The 18,338-nt window shown below is 43.9% G+C and overlaps 1 protein-coding gene across 2 annotated transcripts; it reads right to left on the minus strand.

Moving 5' to 3' along the window:
• Positions 1–10,872: 10,872 nt before the first annotated feature.
• LOC129063005 (olfactory receptor 9A4) lies at positions 10,873–16,923 on the minus strand. 2 transcript variants are annotated; one of them, XM_054564009.1, is made up of 2 exons: positions 16,916–16,923; positions 10,873–11,809 (listed from the first exon to the last, which is right to left on the minus strand). In XM_054564009.1, the coding sequence occupies exons 1-2, from the start codon at positions 16,921–16,923 to the stop codon at positions 10,873–10,875; spliced, it is 945 nt and encodes a 314-aa protein (XP_054419984.1). The 2 variants fall into 2 exon arrangements, with proteins under 2 accessions (XP_054419984.1, XP_054419985.1); XM_054564010.1 differs by lacking the exon at positions 16,916–16,923 and having other exon boundaries at positions 10,873–11,814.
• Between the last annotated feature and the right edge of the window lie 1,415 nt (positions 16,924–18,338).

The following is an 18,338-nucleotide window of genomic DNA, read 5'->3' on the forward strand; positions in this document are numbered from 1 at the left end:
CCTGGGGTAATATAGGCAGTAATGGATTTAACTTAATTTTTTCTCCTAGATTGCTGCTGAGTTACCTCACCATTTATGAAATAATTCCCCCCATTTTTTTAACAAATGATAATACTCAGTGTTTTAATTATAGCTCTATAATCCATCTTACATGTGTAGTTCTTCCTCATTACTCTTCTTTTTCAGAATTGTTTTGGCTATTTTTGCTTGCTTACATTTGTACATAAAAATTTTAATCAGTTTGTCGAGCTAAAAAACTGTTGCTGTAACGTATGTATAATTTTAAGTGGATAAATTTGGGGAGAATGGCTACCTTGTATTATTGAGTCCACCTGTTCATTTGTTCATGCTCTTTTTGTGTGTTTCTCAGGAGCATTTTGAAGTTTTCTTTATGTGAATCTTGAACTGAAGTTCATTCCTAGTAATGTTTTTACTTCTGCGTTGTTGCTTTTGTAAACAGAATCCTTTTTCCTCCGTTATGCCTTCTAATTGTGTTTTTTAATTTTGTATATGTAACGGCTTTCAATTTCTGAATATAGATTCTGTACCCAGCCCTATTATTTAGTTATCTTACTGTTTTTACATATGTTTTCTTGAGTTCTCCAGATATACAATCAAATGATTTGAAATTAAGGTTAATTTTGTCTTCTCCTCCTTTCTAATATTTTACACCTGTACTTTTGTTCTCTTGTCTAATTGCATTGGCTCATGTGCCATAAGTTTTCATTAATTCCCTCGGACTTGGACGAGAAGTATAGACATTTTGACTGCAGGCCTGTCATTTCCTGACACACGCCCAGTGATCCACCCCTTCACTGGCAGCCTGGCAGCCGTGCTTGTGTGGGAGCAGGGCCGGGGAAAGACAGAGTCCGGGGAAGCCCTGCGTAAACTCTAGGCGCAGAGGCAGAAATCCCTTCCTCACCAACCACCTTGCCTCTAGAGGGGGCAAAGGTCGATACTAATGCCTTTGCTGACCTCTTCTGGTAAATACGAGATCAGCCAAATGACGGCAGATTTGTTTTTCCCAAGAAGTCCCTGGGTTTTCCTTGGCTCCTTGTCTGAAAAGATTTTTCAATATCGGGAAAGTTATTTTTAAGTTCCATACTTTTCTTTAAACTCTCTGCCTCTTTTTTTCCTTTTCATTCTTTTATAAAACTTCCAAATCTTTATCCCTCCCTGCTCCTTCCCTCAGAGTCTTGGCTATTTCCACATCCTTGTATCCACAGCCATCATCCTGACTGACTTTTCTGAGCTCCAAACTCACGCATTCCCGGCAAAAGGGCTTTAGGGAAGGTAAAGAAATGTCTACTTTTGCTGGAGCAGTTTCGACAGACTATGGGCAGGGTGAGGAAATGAATGGAAAGTATGGCAGTGGTAACCATGGGTGCGTACTTCTATTTCAGGAAACTTGGTGAGGAAGAATTGCCAAGATGGCAACTTGATGTTAAGCAAGAATTGGGAAAATTTACCCAGTCATTCAGTCATTCATTGACTGCTTAGCGTGTGCAGTGAACATGCAAACACCCCGTGACACCTCTAATGGCAGGGAGGGTAACTCATGGGCAGCCCCAGCTGCCAGACGCTGAAATCCACCCTTGTCTCATTGCGGCCATGCTTCCCACGGGCTGCTCCCAGCTGGTGACTGTGGGTGGCAGGACACAAAGGCAGGTCTGTTCCCCAGACATTCCGGGCAGCTCAATGGCAACTTGGGCTCCAGAACAACTCAGTGGCCTTGAGCTTTGTTAGGGCAGAGCTGCAGAAGGAGACCCTTTTCACCACAGACGTTTTCCCTAAAGCGCTTTCTGGACTGGTTGCTTGGGGTCTGCTTCTTGGAGGGCCCAGACTGGAAGAGCCTCAGGCACGTTTGAAGGATAAGAGCAGGTGTGGAAGAAGAACTCCTGTCCCATCCTCTCTCGTGCAGATTCCTTTCCAGACTTTCTAGTTTTTATCCCTCCGCCAGCCACATGACCTGCGGGCTCGGCACAGCTTTCCTCTCAATAGCTCCATTCTCCATTCTCCTGACACGAACCTTGATCTTCCCCCAGCTCTGAACTTCCCATTTAGCTTTCGGCTGAAGTAAACCAGAGGCAAAACAGATGGACTCCCGACGTGGACCGCTGTCATATCCTCCTGCTGTTTTGTTTCTATCATGGAAAACTTGCTCATTTCCTGATGGCCTATTTAATGACATATTGAAATGGACATTTTCATTGCCATGAGATTTCTAAGGCCAAAGCTCAGGAAATAGATGTTAAGGACCACAAATTCTAAAAGACGCGAGTCCAGAAGACTTACTAAAATTGAAATGATAGTCCATTGACCTTCATTTCACCACCTATCTAGGCTGTAAAGTCAAAACGACAGTTACTAGAGAAAAGAAATTCATAAGGGCAGAGTTCTGTAGCCCCCCACCCCCACGTTCTAGCAAGTAAAGGCATCTCCAAGACAAAACCCCCACAGAGATCAAGGATGCAGAAGTAGTCTCTTATCCCACTTCCAGGTTGGATTCAAAACCCCAAAGGCCCACCCTGGTGTCACTAGAACAGCGTGGTGACAGAATTCTAAGAAGAAATAAACACCTGTCTTCAGAGTTAGAGAGATAAGGGAGAGCTCTTGCCTCATCAAAGATGGGGCTGAGCCCCAGCTGGTGTGGCTCAGTGGATTGAGTGCTGGCCTGCGAACCAACGGGTCGCTGGTTCAATTCCCAGTCAAGGTACAGGCCTGGTTGCAGGCCAGGTCCCCAGAAGGGGGCGCGCAAGAGGCAACCACACATTGACATTAATGTTTCTCTCCTTCTCATTCTCCCTCCCTTCCCTTCTCTCTAAAAATACTTTTTTTTTCCAAGATGGGGATGAGAGCAAGGCTGCACTCCTATTGTGCAAAGTGGATACCATGGAAGGTACAAGCCATCTCAAAGATTCCTGGTCCAAGAGGCTCTCTTCTTGGATGAAGAGACTCTGGCCCTTCAAGAGGCTGCAAATTGAATGAATAAGCAGCGCAGGGATTGGAGGATGATTGCTAAGCAATGTGACCTGCACGTGTCCTTTTTGGATATCTAAAGAACCCACAAATGTGCCCAAACAGAAAGACACCATTTGGAGCCCAACCCCACAAAGGGCATTAATCAGCATCTTAGGAAAGGGGTAAGCAGCTCCAGACAATAGAAAGACAATAGCCCCTTCCCCCCAACCCCATCTTGCCTTTCCTAACACCAGAAGACTCAAGGCAGAGATGGGGGGTTGGAGCAAGGAGGAGTGAAAGAGCAAACCACTCCTGCTCTCCACCTGCAGGCTCCAGGATGCAGGTCAGACACGACGAGGAGAGAAGAAACTAACTCTTTAAATGAGATGCAGCATTGAAGTACTAATACCGACTGGTATTAATGGCTGATAATAGGTCTTCATGAATAATAGGAAGCTGTCTTCATAAGCAAAGCGACAGGGTCTGCCCTAAATGTCACACACAGGAAGGGAAGGGGACATCTGATGAAGCATATTGGGAGCAAAGGTGGATAACACCGCTGCCTATTTCTACCCCCATTATATTTAGCTCATTGAATAAATTGGTTATATACACTTTGAAAAGTCCTTACATTAAAAATCATGGATTTAAAAAAAAAAAAAAAGCCCAGCCTAACTGAGTTAATTAATGGACGCATTGCCAGGGCCTTTCAGGGGAACCCTATAACTTATTCATAGTCCATGTCATTCTCCCCCAGGGACGAGGATCTGCCAGTGCCTGGGCCTCCGCCAGCTTTGTGGGCAATCCGCTCTCACGGCGCCCACGCAGGGAGTAGGCGAAGGCCCTCTTCTCTTAATCTCAACAGGCGGCCTCGTGATTTGTTTTGGACCCTGCAAGACCAACCGCACTCACTCTGATCTGGCCAATGCTGTGAATAGGAAAAGCATACTATTCTACTTAATCATCACCTATAATTTTAAATATTAGCTAGTTACAAGAAATTAATGGTTGCTTGGCAACCAAAGAGCTGGGATTTTTGAAAGGAAGCCCTCCGTTCCCGTTCAGACCCGCACAGCAAGATTTGGTGAATTCTTTTTGATGGAATCAAACCCTGGGGCCGAAAGAGGGAAAAGCAAGGGAACACACGTTTTACAGCTTAGTTAATTTTAGGAGAGTAGAGAGGAAGTAAATTGCATCTCATCTCCTAGTTTGCGTTAGAACTCCCCAATTTGAGAACAAGTACTAATTAGCTGAAAGGAGAGCTCAGCTGTGACTTAGCTAAAAATGGGATCTCTTGCAAAATTGAGTGTGGTGGATCTGATTCACTTTGCATGTAAAACCCGGACTCATCCTGACAAAACAACATGTGGGAAAAGAGTTTTGGAGCATTTTGAAAACTTTAAGGCATCTGGTTAGAGAAATGACCGGCTAGCTTGCCCACAATATATCCAGAAATAAAATCCACACTGGCATTTTGCACTCACACTCTTTGGAAGAGAGTGTCTCTAGCCAGCATTAACTTCGTTGGCTAAGGGTTGATCTAAACACAAAAAGGATCTGGGAATAAGAACAACATTTTTAATAAAAGAAAGGGAAGGGAAACAGACAGACTGTGGGTGATTTGAAAGCTTCTGGGCGGGCTTTGGGAATGCACGTCAGCTTCAGAGAAAATGTAAGCAATCATTTTCAAGCCTTACATTAGTAGTCATTCAAAACTATTCAGATGACTGAATGGTGAATTAACACATATTTCATTTTGAAAATGTGCTACACTTAACTTCTGGTGGAATGCAAAATTGTATTGGAGTGAACGAGGTAGTTTTGACTTTGATGTTTAAATTAATTAACCTCTTGTGACTTTCTGTGCTAATCAAAAAAAAATGTCTTATAATGTCAGAGGCTCTGCCATTTCAATGTTAACATTTCCTAGCCGTTCCCGTTGGTAATGTAGGAGATGCGGGCGAGCAGGGTGCCTTAAGCGGGAGGGAATGGACAAGCTGGCGTAGGAGGCCGACTGCTTTTCACTTGCACTTTTTGTTTTCCTTTGGTTTCCACTTGCTCCCACACTTTCAGACTTTTGGAACTTTTTGTCACATGCAACGTGAAAATGAAATTTTACATGCATGTGGTTCAAAGAAAAGCAATATGCTGTAGTGGAAAGACAAGATCTGGGATGATGGACCTGAATTTAAATCTTGGCCCTTGAATACATAAGAGAGCGTGGGCAAGTTTTCCTATATCTCTGTATCTCCTCTGTCCTCACCCTGAATGTGAGTCAGAATACCTCGTGTACATGGTTGTGGTGAGGATGAGACAGACAAACCACCCCCCTGCCCCCAGCCCGACAGGCCTGCTCCGTGGCGTGGACGCCACTCACTGTGGTTATGTTATGAATAGCATTCAATATATTCAGTAAGACCAGTTTAATGTATAACACCCGAAATCCCCCACAGAGACAAATAAATGTGTTTACAACAAACCCACTTAAATGTGTATCTGAGAACTCGGTTTTCCCAGACGTAACAGTCTGGGTGTTACAGTTCTGACCATTTCATCCAACTTTGCCCCCAGTTCCTCACCTCTTCTGGAGGGAATCAATAAAGTATTGAATACCCTTCAGTTATTCTAATTTCTTAAGGCCATAGTTCAATCCGGCTTTTAACAAGCTGTTCAATAGTGTTTTCCTCTTCATGGAAATAAACTCTGTTATTATTCTCAGGTACCGAGTCTCTGCTCATGGCTGTCCCTCAAACAATTTTTGAAAATCCAATTTTGTTTCAGAACTGTGTACTGTTTTGAAAAAAATTGCCCACCCCTCAATTTCCTAATGTCTTTTACCCCTTCCCCGCTCCTGAAAACGAGCAGATACTCTGTCTTTTCCTTAAGACACCCTTCCTGGAACATGCTTTATTTTTGCAGTTCGTTACCTGAAGAGGTCCCCGGCATCACCGTTGCATATTCAGAGTTGCCACTAGGTGGGGCTGTACACATACTTCTGAGAAGGTGCACACTTTGGAGGCTTGGAAATCAGGTCTCTGAAGGTTCATTCTGGTTCTTGCTTTGGAGGGCAGGCAGTAACAAAAGCTGTTAACATTAATTATCTCATAAAAATAAGATAAACATAATTGAGATGCCTACAGTCAAGCAGGGACGCCCTCAAGCAGGTTTCTCATCTCGCCTCTGGTCACCATAGAGAACAGCAGTCGGCTTCCATGTAAGTGCGCCACGCTCAGGCCATTCGCCCTTCCCTCCCCTCGTTCATCCCTTAGCGTGTGCACCTCACATTCACCGCACGTATAAGGCTCACAACGCCTTTTGCGCAGCGCAAAGGACTAGTGGGTGCGCGTTATGAGTCTGCAGGTTATACACAGCCTGGGCTAATACGATGCAGGACGCACCAGCTTAGGAGAGGCATCGTGCAGTGTTACCAGCCTCATTCCACGGCAGAACTCCCGTAAAATGGTAACAAATTAAGAAAATCTCCTAATCAACACTAACAGTTATAAAGTGAATCATTTGAGTTGAGAAAACTCCTACAATGCAAAGTCAGCAAGGTTTTTCCAGGGACGGCCATTCCTTTCATCAGAGTACCAACCACATAGATTTAAGCACAGGCGCCTGCTCACTCAGTGGAAGGCATGGCCCTCGTTAGTGCACCCACGTATTTCTGAGCACTTTGAAATGGCTGGGAAGCACCAGGGTGGTGCTTTGGCATCAGAGAGACTCAAATTCAAATATAACTTCTGTCCCCTTCAGTCTGTGCTTCTTATTAGAGACAATAACCTATTCTCAGCACAGTTGTTGTAAGGATTAGAAAAAACATATCCAGCATCATGAGCATGAGGTCCGGAGGTGTGTGGTCAGTAGTGGTGGTATTTATAGTTAAAGGGCAAGCCCATTCCTAAGCAGTTTTGCTGTATCCGTGATATCCAGAGACATCTTCATCCTTCCCCATTGGACTCCAGATTTTCTGTCAGCCTGCTGAGCTCGCTGTCCCTGGATTTTTTCTTCATAGACTCTCACCAGAGGCACCATGTGCGGCTTCTGCCCCTCTCTCTGGAGCCCTGCCTCGGTGAGTCCTCGCTTCCCCAAGTCTGCGCTCATTCTGTTCCTAACAACATCATCCCTCCTGATGCCACGTACTTCCTCTTTACTTGCTCAAGTTCTCTGTCTTTTTCTCTCCACACATCCATGGCCTTAAGTTATGTTGCTCCCTCTTCACTATCTAGTGCCAGGGGTAGCACACTTTTTGGCATCTCTGGGCCACGCTGGAAGAAGAAGAGTTGTCTTGGGCCACACATTAAATGCATTGTGACAAGTAAAAATCTCATAATTACCTGGTTCCCGCTGGTTTCCCTGCTGAGGAGCTCATCAATGACGCTTTAGACCTCTGAATATGAGCTTCAGCTTACATGCTGTACCCAACAGCTGTTGAAATATATGAGTTTTGCCCTGGCCGAATGGCTTAGGTGGTAGGAGTGTCGCCCTGTACACCAAAAGGTTACAGGTTCAATTCCAGTCAGGGCACCTACCTAGGTTTAGGGTTTGGTCCCGGTCAGGGCATGTACAGGAGACAACCAGTTGATGCTTCTCTCCCTCTCTCTCTCAAATCAATAAACATATCCTCAGATAAGGATTTTATATGCATCCCTTTCAGCAGTGATGTTTACCCAAATAAACGGTCATAGGCCTTTTGGGGAACATCTGGAGAAACAATCTGGGTATTCCTGTCAAGGTGTCACGGAGTCCAAGTTCTGGCGCCTCGACTCCTCTTCATTTGGGGACCCTGGGTCTGAAAGCTGGCTCAGATCTGAAGGCTGGGCAAAGGGACGATGACTCCATGGCGGCAGCTGATCTGAGCCTTCGCATTCATTCTTGATTTCTTTTGACTCTCATGCTAAGTGGTCCTCCGGGGGGTTGTCCCGATAGCCCGCCCCATGCTCACCATGTTCTGCTCACCCCTCTGCGACCCACGCAGCTCAGGCCCCTCCCGCCTGCCAGGCTGGCCTTTCTGCCAGCAGGGCAGGTATGGGCACCTTGCATCGGACCCCTGTCCGTGTGTGACAATGTGGCCTCTACTGTCTGGTCACCTGTACCCCCTTGCCACTGGGAAACGCAGCGCTGTCACAGCATCTCCTAATAAGGCCCTCATGGATATCCTCCTCAACCAACATTTTTGTCACCGCACTAAGTAGAGCGTCCCCCAGGCCTCCCTCCCCAGGAACATGGGCAGCCGGGGGGTGCTTCCGTCTTATGTATAACGTTACAACATTTCCACGTTTCTAAACCTTTTGGACCCTTCCTTCAGTCTCCCAAGGCAATTTTTGGCACCTCTACTTAATTTGATGAAGTCTGTTACTTTTTCCAAACTTCTATGAGTAAGCAAATAGTATACATTAAACCTGTTTCCCAGGACCTCTGCCAAGGTGTTAATCCTGCATTTTCAGGGAGTGGCTCCGTGTCAATCAACTCTCTTACTCATCTTTATGTTCCAGCCACGCCCTTGATCCACGGTCTTCTAGATCCCCTCCCAGGCAGGCTCCCCGATGCCTGCGAATGCACAGTAGCCAGTTGTTACGGCAGCTTTGAGGCACACAATGTCTTCTCCGTTAGCAGCCTTAGCTCCTGCTCAGTTTATGTGGAGATTTAACCAGTTTATGAATCTGGTGGAAGGAAAGAGATGGAAGCAGATCCTGAAAAGGACAAGCAGTGCCTTATCTGAGGCCCCTAAATATTCGTGACGTAGGGAGGGGACATGTCTTCCAATAGGAAAGAGAGAGTTCAGGGGAGTCTAGAAGGTCACGGTTCTCAACTGTATCTCCCCAGAAATCGGCACCCTGAGGTCCTACTTGCTGCCTGTCAGAGCCCTGTCTTTGGAACAGGAGACTTGGTTAGGCTGAAGGGACCTTCTTTGAAACTCCATTGTTTTCGTAATTAAATTCCATGTCTGTTCTTCACTTTGTCCATCCTGAGTTCAAAGAGTGAGTGTCTCCTTACATGTTGGCCGAGAGGCCCTGTGACAGTCACACGTTGCTTTAAATGCAGCTGAGCCTATCGTTTTTGCTCCTTCGCAGGCTCTACCAAATTCCAAAGTCCTTACAGTTACCATTTTCCCTGAACCTCTCAAATAATAGGCCATCAGAGTGAAAACTTGTAATTACATTTGCTATAACATTCCAGGACCTGTCTAAACTGCCAGGAATGGGTTCTTACTGTCATTGGACCAGAAAGTGACCCACCTCCAGACTCCCTTCATGTGTGGCTGCCTTCAGGGCAACGTCCAATGCCCACTGCTCGAGGGTTGCCTAGAAATCGAACCTAAAACGGGGATTCCTGAGGAAGTGACTTCCTGTGGCCTCCTCTCTGGGGACGGAGACTGGCAAGAGGAGAGCAGGCCAAGGGAAGAAAGATCATCAGAGGTGTGGTCTCAGCTGGAGACCAGCTCAGCCTGGTCCCATGGGACCTCTGACAAAAGAGCCGGTCTCGTGTCCAGGCAAATGGAATGGCTTATTGTGTCTCTCTGCCAGTCAGTCATTCTCTGTAGGGAGGGAGGTAGTAGCAGTACAATTTATAGTAGCCAAGTGCTGGAAACAGCCTAAGTGCCCATCAGTAACTGAGTGGATTAAAAAGCTGTGGTACATTTATACATTGGAATACTACACAGCAGAAAGAAGAAGGAATTCCTACCCTTTGCAACAGCATGGATGGAACTGGAGAGCATTATGTTAAGTGAAATAAGCCAGGCAATGAAAGACAAATACCATATGATCTCACTTATAAGAGGAATCTAATGAACAAAATAAACTAACCAGCAAAACAGAACCAGAGGCATGGAAACAGGGAACAGACTAACAGATGCCAGAGGAAAGGGGGTAGGAGGAGGGTGAAAGAAGGGGGAAGGACTAGTCAAAGAATATGTATGAATGACCCATGGACACGGACAATGAGGTGGGGATGGGCTGTGGGAGCGGGGGGTGGGTAAGGACGGAGGAGGGCAAAGAGGGGGAAATTGGGACAGCTGTAATAGAATAAACAAGAATAAAATATTTTTTTAAAAAAACCCTCCTGCATGAGTTGACTCCAGTTCAGCTGAGGGCAATTCTGGAAGAAGGAGCAGTCAGTAAGCCCCTAGCAACCAACTCCCACAGTAGTTGGGGGAGGCAGCAGTGACCTGGTACAGGAGACCCCGAAGAGAGGGGACCAGCAGCTTTCACTTGCACAATCACTTCCAAAACATTGCCTCAGAGAAGACAGACTTTTCTGACATATCCTGAGAGACAGATCTCACATACAAATAGAGTTGGCTCAAGTAACTTGGCAGAAGATTCCAAGTTTGAGCAAATTTCACAGGAGCTGTAGATACATGATTTCACTGCTTGTGGGTGGGGGGTTAGAGCCCTGATTAATCTTCACAAACTCAGAACAGCTCTTGTTACCCTCAGCGCAGCTACTAACATCATATTCCAAAAAAATAAATGAGGTATTAAAAAGTTTTTTTTAAAGATTAGTCCCCTCTCTTTTACATGTGAAATTAATTAATCAATTAATTTTGTATCGTGATGAAGACAAGAAATCCGATTTAAAACCTGGTCACTTCCCAAGGAAACAAATTATAAACAAAAAAGTAGTTGAGCTAATAGAAGTCTACACAGAAGTATGCATTTCCTTCCTTCCTCCCATGCCACAAGGATGTGCTTCCTTGAGTTCATCAGTAGATACAAGGAGAAACCGAGGCTATGAGATTCCTGGGCAGAGGGTAGGTTTCATTGTTACCTACCTTGTCTGCTTCCAGGGGTACATGCTGCTTGGTTTTTGTGATGATGAGGATGGTGACAGAGTAGTTAGGGTGTCCTAAGTTCCTAAGTAGTCTGCAGTAGGGATCATACCGCCTAAAATTGACTAAGAGGAGACTTAATCCTTGAAAAATTGACAGCAGTGCTTCACAGTATCCCGAAGGACCTCTTTGACTTTGTCATTTCGGAGGGTGAAGATGAAAGGGTTCAGGAAAGGGGTTAACACAGAAATCAGCAGGGAGACTATCTTATTGTACTCGGCTGCCTGCGTTTGCTTGGGTTTCACGTAGAGGAACAGGCAGGTGCCATAGCCGATCACCACAAAGGTGAAGTGGGAGGCACACGTGGAGAAAGCCTTCCTGCGGCCAGAGGCCGAGGGGATCTTGAGGATGGTGGAGATGATGTACGTGTAGGAGACAACTGTTGGTGCCAGAGAACCAACGATAATGAAAACAGCCATTAAAAAAAGAACAAACTCTGTGAGAACAGTGTCGTCACAGGACAGCTTGAGCAGTTGCCCTCGGTCACACAAAAAATGGTCTAGCACATTTGACTTGCAGAAGGTCAGCTGAAACGTGGCATAGACTGGCCAGATTTCAGAAAGGAACCCAAACAGCCACGACACGCTTACCACCCAGATGCAGGTGTGGCTGTTCATAATGATGTTGTACCTCAGAGGATGACAGACAGCCACGTAACGGTCCACAGCCATCGCTCCCAGTAATGCAAACTCTGTGGTCCCCAAAGCAAGGTACAGGAAGAGCTGGGCGACGCATCCAGCCAGGGATATTGTCTGCATCCCAGGGAGCAGCAAGCCCCAGAGCATGATGGGGACGATGACAGATGTGATCAGGATCTCCAGGGCAGAGAGGTGGCCGAGGAAGAAGTACATGGGGGACTGCAGGCGCTTGTCCACACAGACAGCCACGACGATGACCGTGTTTCCCATTAATGTCACTGAGTAGAAGAAGAGGAAGGTAGCAAAGAGGATATGATGTAGTCCTTGGGAGCCAGGGAAGCCAAGGAGACAAAATTCAGTGGCACTAGAGTAATTGCTCATCGTGTAGCCCTTGTTCCTGCTCCGTGGGAAACACAGGTATCAAAAGAGAGGTCAACCTGCTCCACATGGTCCAACTCTTGCCAGAGAAGGGAGACAGACTAGGGAAAGTATTTCCTCCTGACCATCAGGTGAGCTTCCCCTCCTACTCTACACAACGGCAGATGTAAATATTGCCTCTTCAAATCTAGCCCCAAGCCAGCTGTCTGGAGTAGGGGAAGCCAGCTTCTCCTCTGCTGGTGTGAAGGAAACCTTCCTTGTCTTTTCCCTCCTGGATGTGCCTTCTCATAGGGGGCAGAGGCTATGTCACTACAAAACTGCTTAGTCTGGCAGCCGAATCAATCAGTCCCTGGGGGTGCTGGCATTGTCCTATTGGCCTCTTAGGTTAATTGTATCAGATGATAAATGGCATCCCAATGATGTTCAAGGCACAGGACTTTGAACCCCAGCCCCCGTCCACACTGGTACTACACACACCCACCCTGGGGCCAGCAGAAAAGTGACAAGGAGTCCAAGAAAACGTCTCTATTTTCCCCAGATCTTATGACCTCCAAATTACAGAGCAGCAAGATCTCCAAATGGGAACTCTGGAGCTTGGGATAATTTCCCAGGGCTGATTCATCCTTCTCTAATTCCATTTTTCCCCCCTCCAAAAGTCTTGGGAGAAAGGAAAGATGACATCTGGTACTGACGAAAATAGATCCAAGGCCGTCAGCTTCTTAGGATGCCTGGATCTCTAACCGTCACTTCATCCACCCCGTCACTCAAATGCACCTCGTCAGAGAATTCTTTCCAATTCCACCCCACCAAAGTAGGAAGGAAGTGATCAGCCTTGGACTCCAGTTTCTTTATAGCACTTATTCCCTGATATCATGTTATAATATGTGTTTAATTGTTCATTGCATTCCTTCATTTCATATAAAACAAATGCAGCTGCAAAGAGAACAAACAAAAATCCCCTCCCTGACCAGTGTGGCTCATTTGGTTGGAGCGTCTTCCTGTACACAGAAAGGTTGCGGGCTTGATTCCCTGTCAGGGCACATGCCTGGGATGCAGGTTCGATCCCTGGTCAGGGAGCCTGCAAAAGGCAACCAATTAATGTTTCTCTCTCACATCTATATTTCTCCTCTCCTTCTCTCTCTCTCCCCTTTCCTCTCTCTCTAAAAAGCAATGAAAAAATGACCTCAGGAAAGGATACAAAAAATCCCTGCCCTGTGGAGCTTAGACTCATGTAGGGGGTAAAATACACATGATACAGAAAACAATAGTATATGTAAGATGTTAATTTGTTAATCATGCCATAGAAAAAATAAAGCAAGAAAGAAAGAGGGGCAGAAAATTTATTTTTATTTATTCACTGCTCATCAATGACATTAGACTCTAACTCTATGAGGCAAGGTCTTATCATTCATATATACATATGAGCAAAATAAGTAGTGCTAAAATTTTTTTGTAGACGAGTATATGGGCATGTGATATATAACTCAGTAGGTCTTGGTCCTTGGCCAGGGCTAATTAGGTCATGTGCTCACAACCCCTCTCTTCCTGGCCTCCCTTCCTGTCTCAAATTACCATCTTCCCTTCCCGATGCAACCTCCCCAATATCGCCGTCATGGATGGGCAAACATGCCTCCAGGGCGGAACTGATGGAAGAGCTTTGTAGCCTGCTTTTCCACGCTCTCTGCATAACCAGCATGAGATGAAGACGGACAGAAGGACTCTGACTGACATCAGGGGCTGTGTCTGTCCCTAGCATCGGGTTGGAGAGGAACGGCATCTGCTCTCTGCTGCACGTGGGGGGCTTGGAAATGAGCCCATCTTTGCTATCGCTGCCCCAGCTCACGCTGCAGGCTCTGGGTGCCCTGGTGTTAGAGAGCAGCCAGCCCCAGAACACTCCATCCTACTCTCTCCTCCACAGGGAGAAAGCTGCGAAGACACTCACCTCTGGGCTTCCCCACCACTGTAATGCTCTCCAGGGCTGGCCAAGGCTGGCTCCTGCCGGGCTCCTGCTGAGCCGCTTGCTGCTGTCTCCACTCCTGGTGAAAAAGGAAACTGTCCTCAGGGAGGACCTTAGGGAAAAGCTCCAAAATAACAAAGTTGTAGGGAGTTGAGGGTCTCTTTCTCTCGCCCCTTCCTTCCCACTTCCCTCCTTCCCAAGGGGACTTGTCCCTGAGATACCTGTTTTTAATTAGCCCAGGTTCATGGTGTCCCTAAGCAATCAATCTGGGGAGAGCAGAACAAACTTTTAGTTATGCCTATTTTGACCAATTAAGTTGCAGAACTTTTTCAAGTTTTTGTTTAATGCGAAAACACGAAATCTCACCAAACAGAGGCTTCTCAGTTCCAAGGCTGCCTTTTCCAAGACCCCAAGTCTAGGTTTCCAGGAGATGTCTCATCCTCTGAGGTCTCACACTCTACGCAGATGACCCCTTCTGCCTTCCATACAAGGCCCTCCCTGGATTCCCTTGGCTATTTGGAGCTAAAGTCAGCCCTGACTTCCCAGTAGGAGACACCACAGTGACCTCTAAAACATACAGCCGTATCTAAAAAAGCCCGCATACTAGTCTCAGTCAAAGCCTTAACATCATCGAAATCCCTGCGAGGCCTGGTTTCTCCTTCACTCGTTTTACGGAGGCTCCTGTTCCTAACTCTGCGGGCCCTTCAGAACTCTGTGGGGAGGTTCTACCCCGAAATTCAACTCCACTCCCTGGTGTTGTCTCCGGGTTCCACTCCTCCGAGCATATGCGCACCTGCGCCACTTAGGCAAGAGTCCTCAGCCTTCTGTTTCTATAGCACAGCCCTGATTGTCGCCAGCTGGGCACTTCAAAACAGGGACCGTGTAAGGACAGCCCAGTGTCGACACTTAGATTTACAATGCAAATCGGAAATCTGCTTGGTGCTGGAGGGAGACAGAAAAAGAGAGAGTTACAAAACATTATCTGGATTTATGATTTCATTTCAAGCATACCTATTAAATCTGAGACTATCAGTTGGTGCAGAAGGGAATAAATTAGGAGTAATCTTCCTTCCAGTTCCCCATATTACCCAAGTCCAACCAGATTGCCACGTATCTTAGAGGAATTTCCTAAGTTTTTGTCTACATTTTTTTCCCCAAGAAAATGCTGTGAAAATCTGTTTTATGCACTGTTCTCTCTCACTTAATAGTTATAAAAGATATTCCTATATTAATACATATTGGCCCACTTCTTTTTTTGCATAATATTCCATTATATGGATGTACCATTCTTTATTGGCCCTCTATTGGTCAATTTTTGTTTCTATTTTTATGGAAATAAGTAATGCTATAAAATACTTAGACATTTATAAGTCCATACACATTTATATTAGCTGGAATAAATCCCTAGAGCTGGAATTTCTCGGTCAAAAGGTAGACATATTGTAGTCATTGCTCTTTATTGGCACCATATGATACTCCAAAGATTTTGGGTTGATTTGCAAATCAGTAAGACTTCATGGAGAAGAGACTCTTGATTTCCTGACTTACTATCAACCAAACATATAATCAAAATTTCATTTTAATATGAATTAAAGAGATCAAAAAATAAGATATCTTTAAACACTAACCAATTGAAAAAAACTGATAAAATGGAAAATCTTTTGAAAGATAAAAATTATCAAAACTGTCTGAAAAAAGAACTTAAATCCTAAATATATTAAATAAATCAATTCATAATTAATAATATTCCCACGTGAAAGACTACCAGTTAAGATTTTACTGGTATATTCTAACTGATACCAATCCTCCATAAAATCTCCTAGAAAGTTAAGCAGAAGGGAATACTGCCCAATTACCCTTCAAGAATTATCTTGACATTAAAGACATCACAAGAAAATAAACCTACAAACCTGTATCCCTCATGAACACAGATGCAAAAATCTTTTATAGTAAAGTACTAGAAAATCAAAACCATTGATTCATACATAAAGAGAATAATAAATATGCTATAACAAATGATAATTTTATTCCAGAAATGCAAAGTCAGTTCAACACTAGGAGATTAATCAGTACAGTTTACCATGTTAACAGAATTAAACAGAAAAACCACATGATCAGTTCAATAAGGGAAGAAAAGGCAAAGGCATCTGACAAAAACCAACAGGCACTCATCAAAAACTCTGATCAAACCAGGAACTAAAGTGATCTGCCTCAGACCGATAAAGAGCATCGACCAAAAATCCTAGTGCTAATGATGACAGGCCCAGTCTTTCCCTCTAAGACAGAGGACGAGGGAAGGATATCTGCTTTCACCACTTTCCATCAACATTATACTAGAAATCCTAGCTGACACAGTTTTAAAAAAAGAGAATTAAATTAAAAGCATACAGGCAGGAAATAAATAAAAGTATTTGTTTGGAGATACATAATTCTAACTGTAGAAAATCCTAAGAAGTCCACCAAAAAGCTACTAGAACTAATAAGTGGTTGTCAAGGTCACTGGACTAAGGCTCGATATACAAAGACCCTATTGTATTGCTATACATTAGTCAAGAACAGTGGAAATAGAAATAAAATATTTAATGTACAATAACACAAACATGAAAACTAAGGGATATATTTAACAAACTATGTGCCCAGACCTATACAATTGAAACTGTAAAACATTGCTGAGAGAATCTTAAAACCTATAGATAGAGAAATATTCTATTTTCATGAATCAGAAGACCAGTTTTGTTAGAATGTCAATTCTCTCCAAACTATAGATTCAATACAAGTTCAAACAAACCCAGGAAGCTTTTTATTAACATTGAAAAGCTGACTTAAAGATTTCTGTACAAATATGAAAGACCTAGAAAAGCCAAAATAATTTTGAAAAAGAGGAACAAAGCTGGGGAACTCACAATGTCTTACTTAGAAACTTACTATAGTAAGTTATATAAATGTCTAATCACTCTGTTGTACACCTGAAACTAATATAAAATTCTATGTCAACTGTAATTTAAATTTCTTTTTAAATTAATGGAATAAAATTAGAAAAACAGACTTACTATAAAGGTACAGTAATCAAGACAGTATATTATTGACATAATATCATGTAGATCTATGGACCTGTAGATCAATGGAATAGAAAATTCAAATACAAACCCAAACATAGATCTTCAACTGATTCTTAACCACACTAAGTGTTGATAAGGGTGTGAAGCAACTTGAACTTTCATACCTTGCTGGTGGGAAAGTATAATGGTATAAGCAACAACAATTAAACGTACACTTATCTCACAAGCTTGAAATTCAATTCCACTCTTATATGTGGATATATTCCCAAAGTAAATGAAAACATAGATCCACACAAAGACATGCTTATGAATGTTGATGCAGTTTTATTCACAATAAAATTCAAACAACCCAAATGACAATCAATAGGTGAATGGATGAGTAAATGGTAGAATCTCCCTGCAATAGAATACTACTCTGTCATAAAAAAGAAATCAACTGCTGATAGATGCATCACCATGGATAAGTCTCTACAGCATTATATTATGCACAAGAATCAGAAATAAAGTCAATACTTGGTTATTCCATAATACACTCAAGAAATGAAAAACCTGCTCTCTAATAACTGAAAGTAGCCCAAAGCTGGAGTTGGGGATGAAGACTGACTTGAAAGGGGCACAGAAACGCCTTCTGGGTGAAGATTATGGGGCATAATTTGGTTGTGGTGATGGTTAGATGTGTATATAAACTTGTAAAAACTCATTGAAACTTACACTTAAAGTAAGTGCATTCATTGTTTAAAAACTAACCTTAATAAAGTTGAAAATATTTTTTAAAAAATAAACTATAAATATGTAACAGGATATAGTTCATCACTGGGGGCTTGAGGAAGAGGGAAATAACTTAAAGTCGGGTGGAACGTTCACTGGAGTGAATCAGAAGATATTAGAATAAATAAGTAGACAAAGTGAGATAAGTAAGAATCTGGCTGTGGTGTGGGTGTGAGGATGGGGGAAGTAAAAAGAACACAGGAAGAGAAAAGGGGTAAAGTAACCCTAAAAGATGTCAGATTGTGATAAGTAACTTCTAGACCTTTCCCCGAACTGAAGGCTCTTTCACCAAGCTCTATCGACTTTGTAGTAACTTTCTGCAAACCCTTCTTAAGGGAATAGAAACTTTTCATTATAAAAAGGAAGACAGATATCTCCCACCAATAGAACTTATAAGACTGAGAGCATAGCTTTCAATGTACTCAAGGCAGGACCAGATCTTGGATGAACCACTGAACTCGGAATCGGGAACCTGGGTGCTCACTCCTTTTTGTATTTCTTAGCTGTGCCATCTTCAGTGTGAGCTTTGGTCTTCCCATCTGAAATATCAGGGCATTGATGGACATGCTGTCTCATTTTACTTCTGCCTCTACCTTGCCCGAAGTGAAGGAGCAAGGAGCAGAAATGCACTTGTCCTTGAGTCTTTTCATAACCTGCTGAGCTTCCCAGCTTCCTGAAGAGGCTCCCCACTCCTGACCTGTTGTCACGGAACCCTCTGCACACCTAACCTTTTTGTCAGAATC

This window comes from Pteronotus mesoamericanus, unplaced genomic scaffold (assembly GCF_021234165.1).
Source record: "Pteronotus mesoamericanus isolate MK-2021 breed Mesoamerican mustached bat unplaced genomic scaffold, CSHL_Meso_final scaffold_85, whole genome shotgun sequence".
NCBI classification, from domain to species: domain Eukaryota; kingdom Metazoa; phylum Chordata; class Mammalia; order Chiroptera; family Mormoopidae; genus Pteronotus; species Pteronotus mesoamericanus.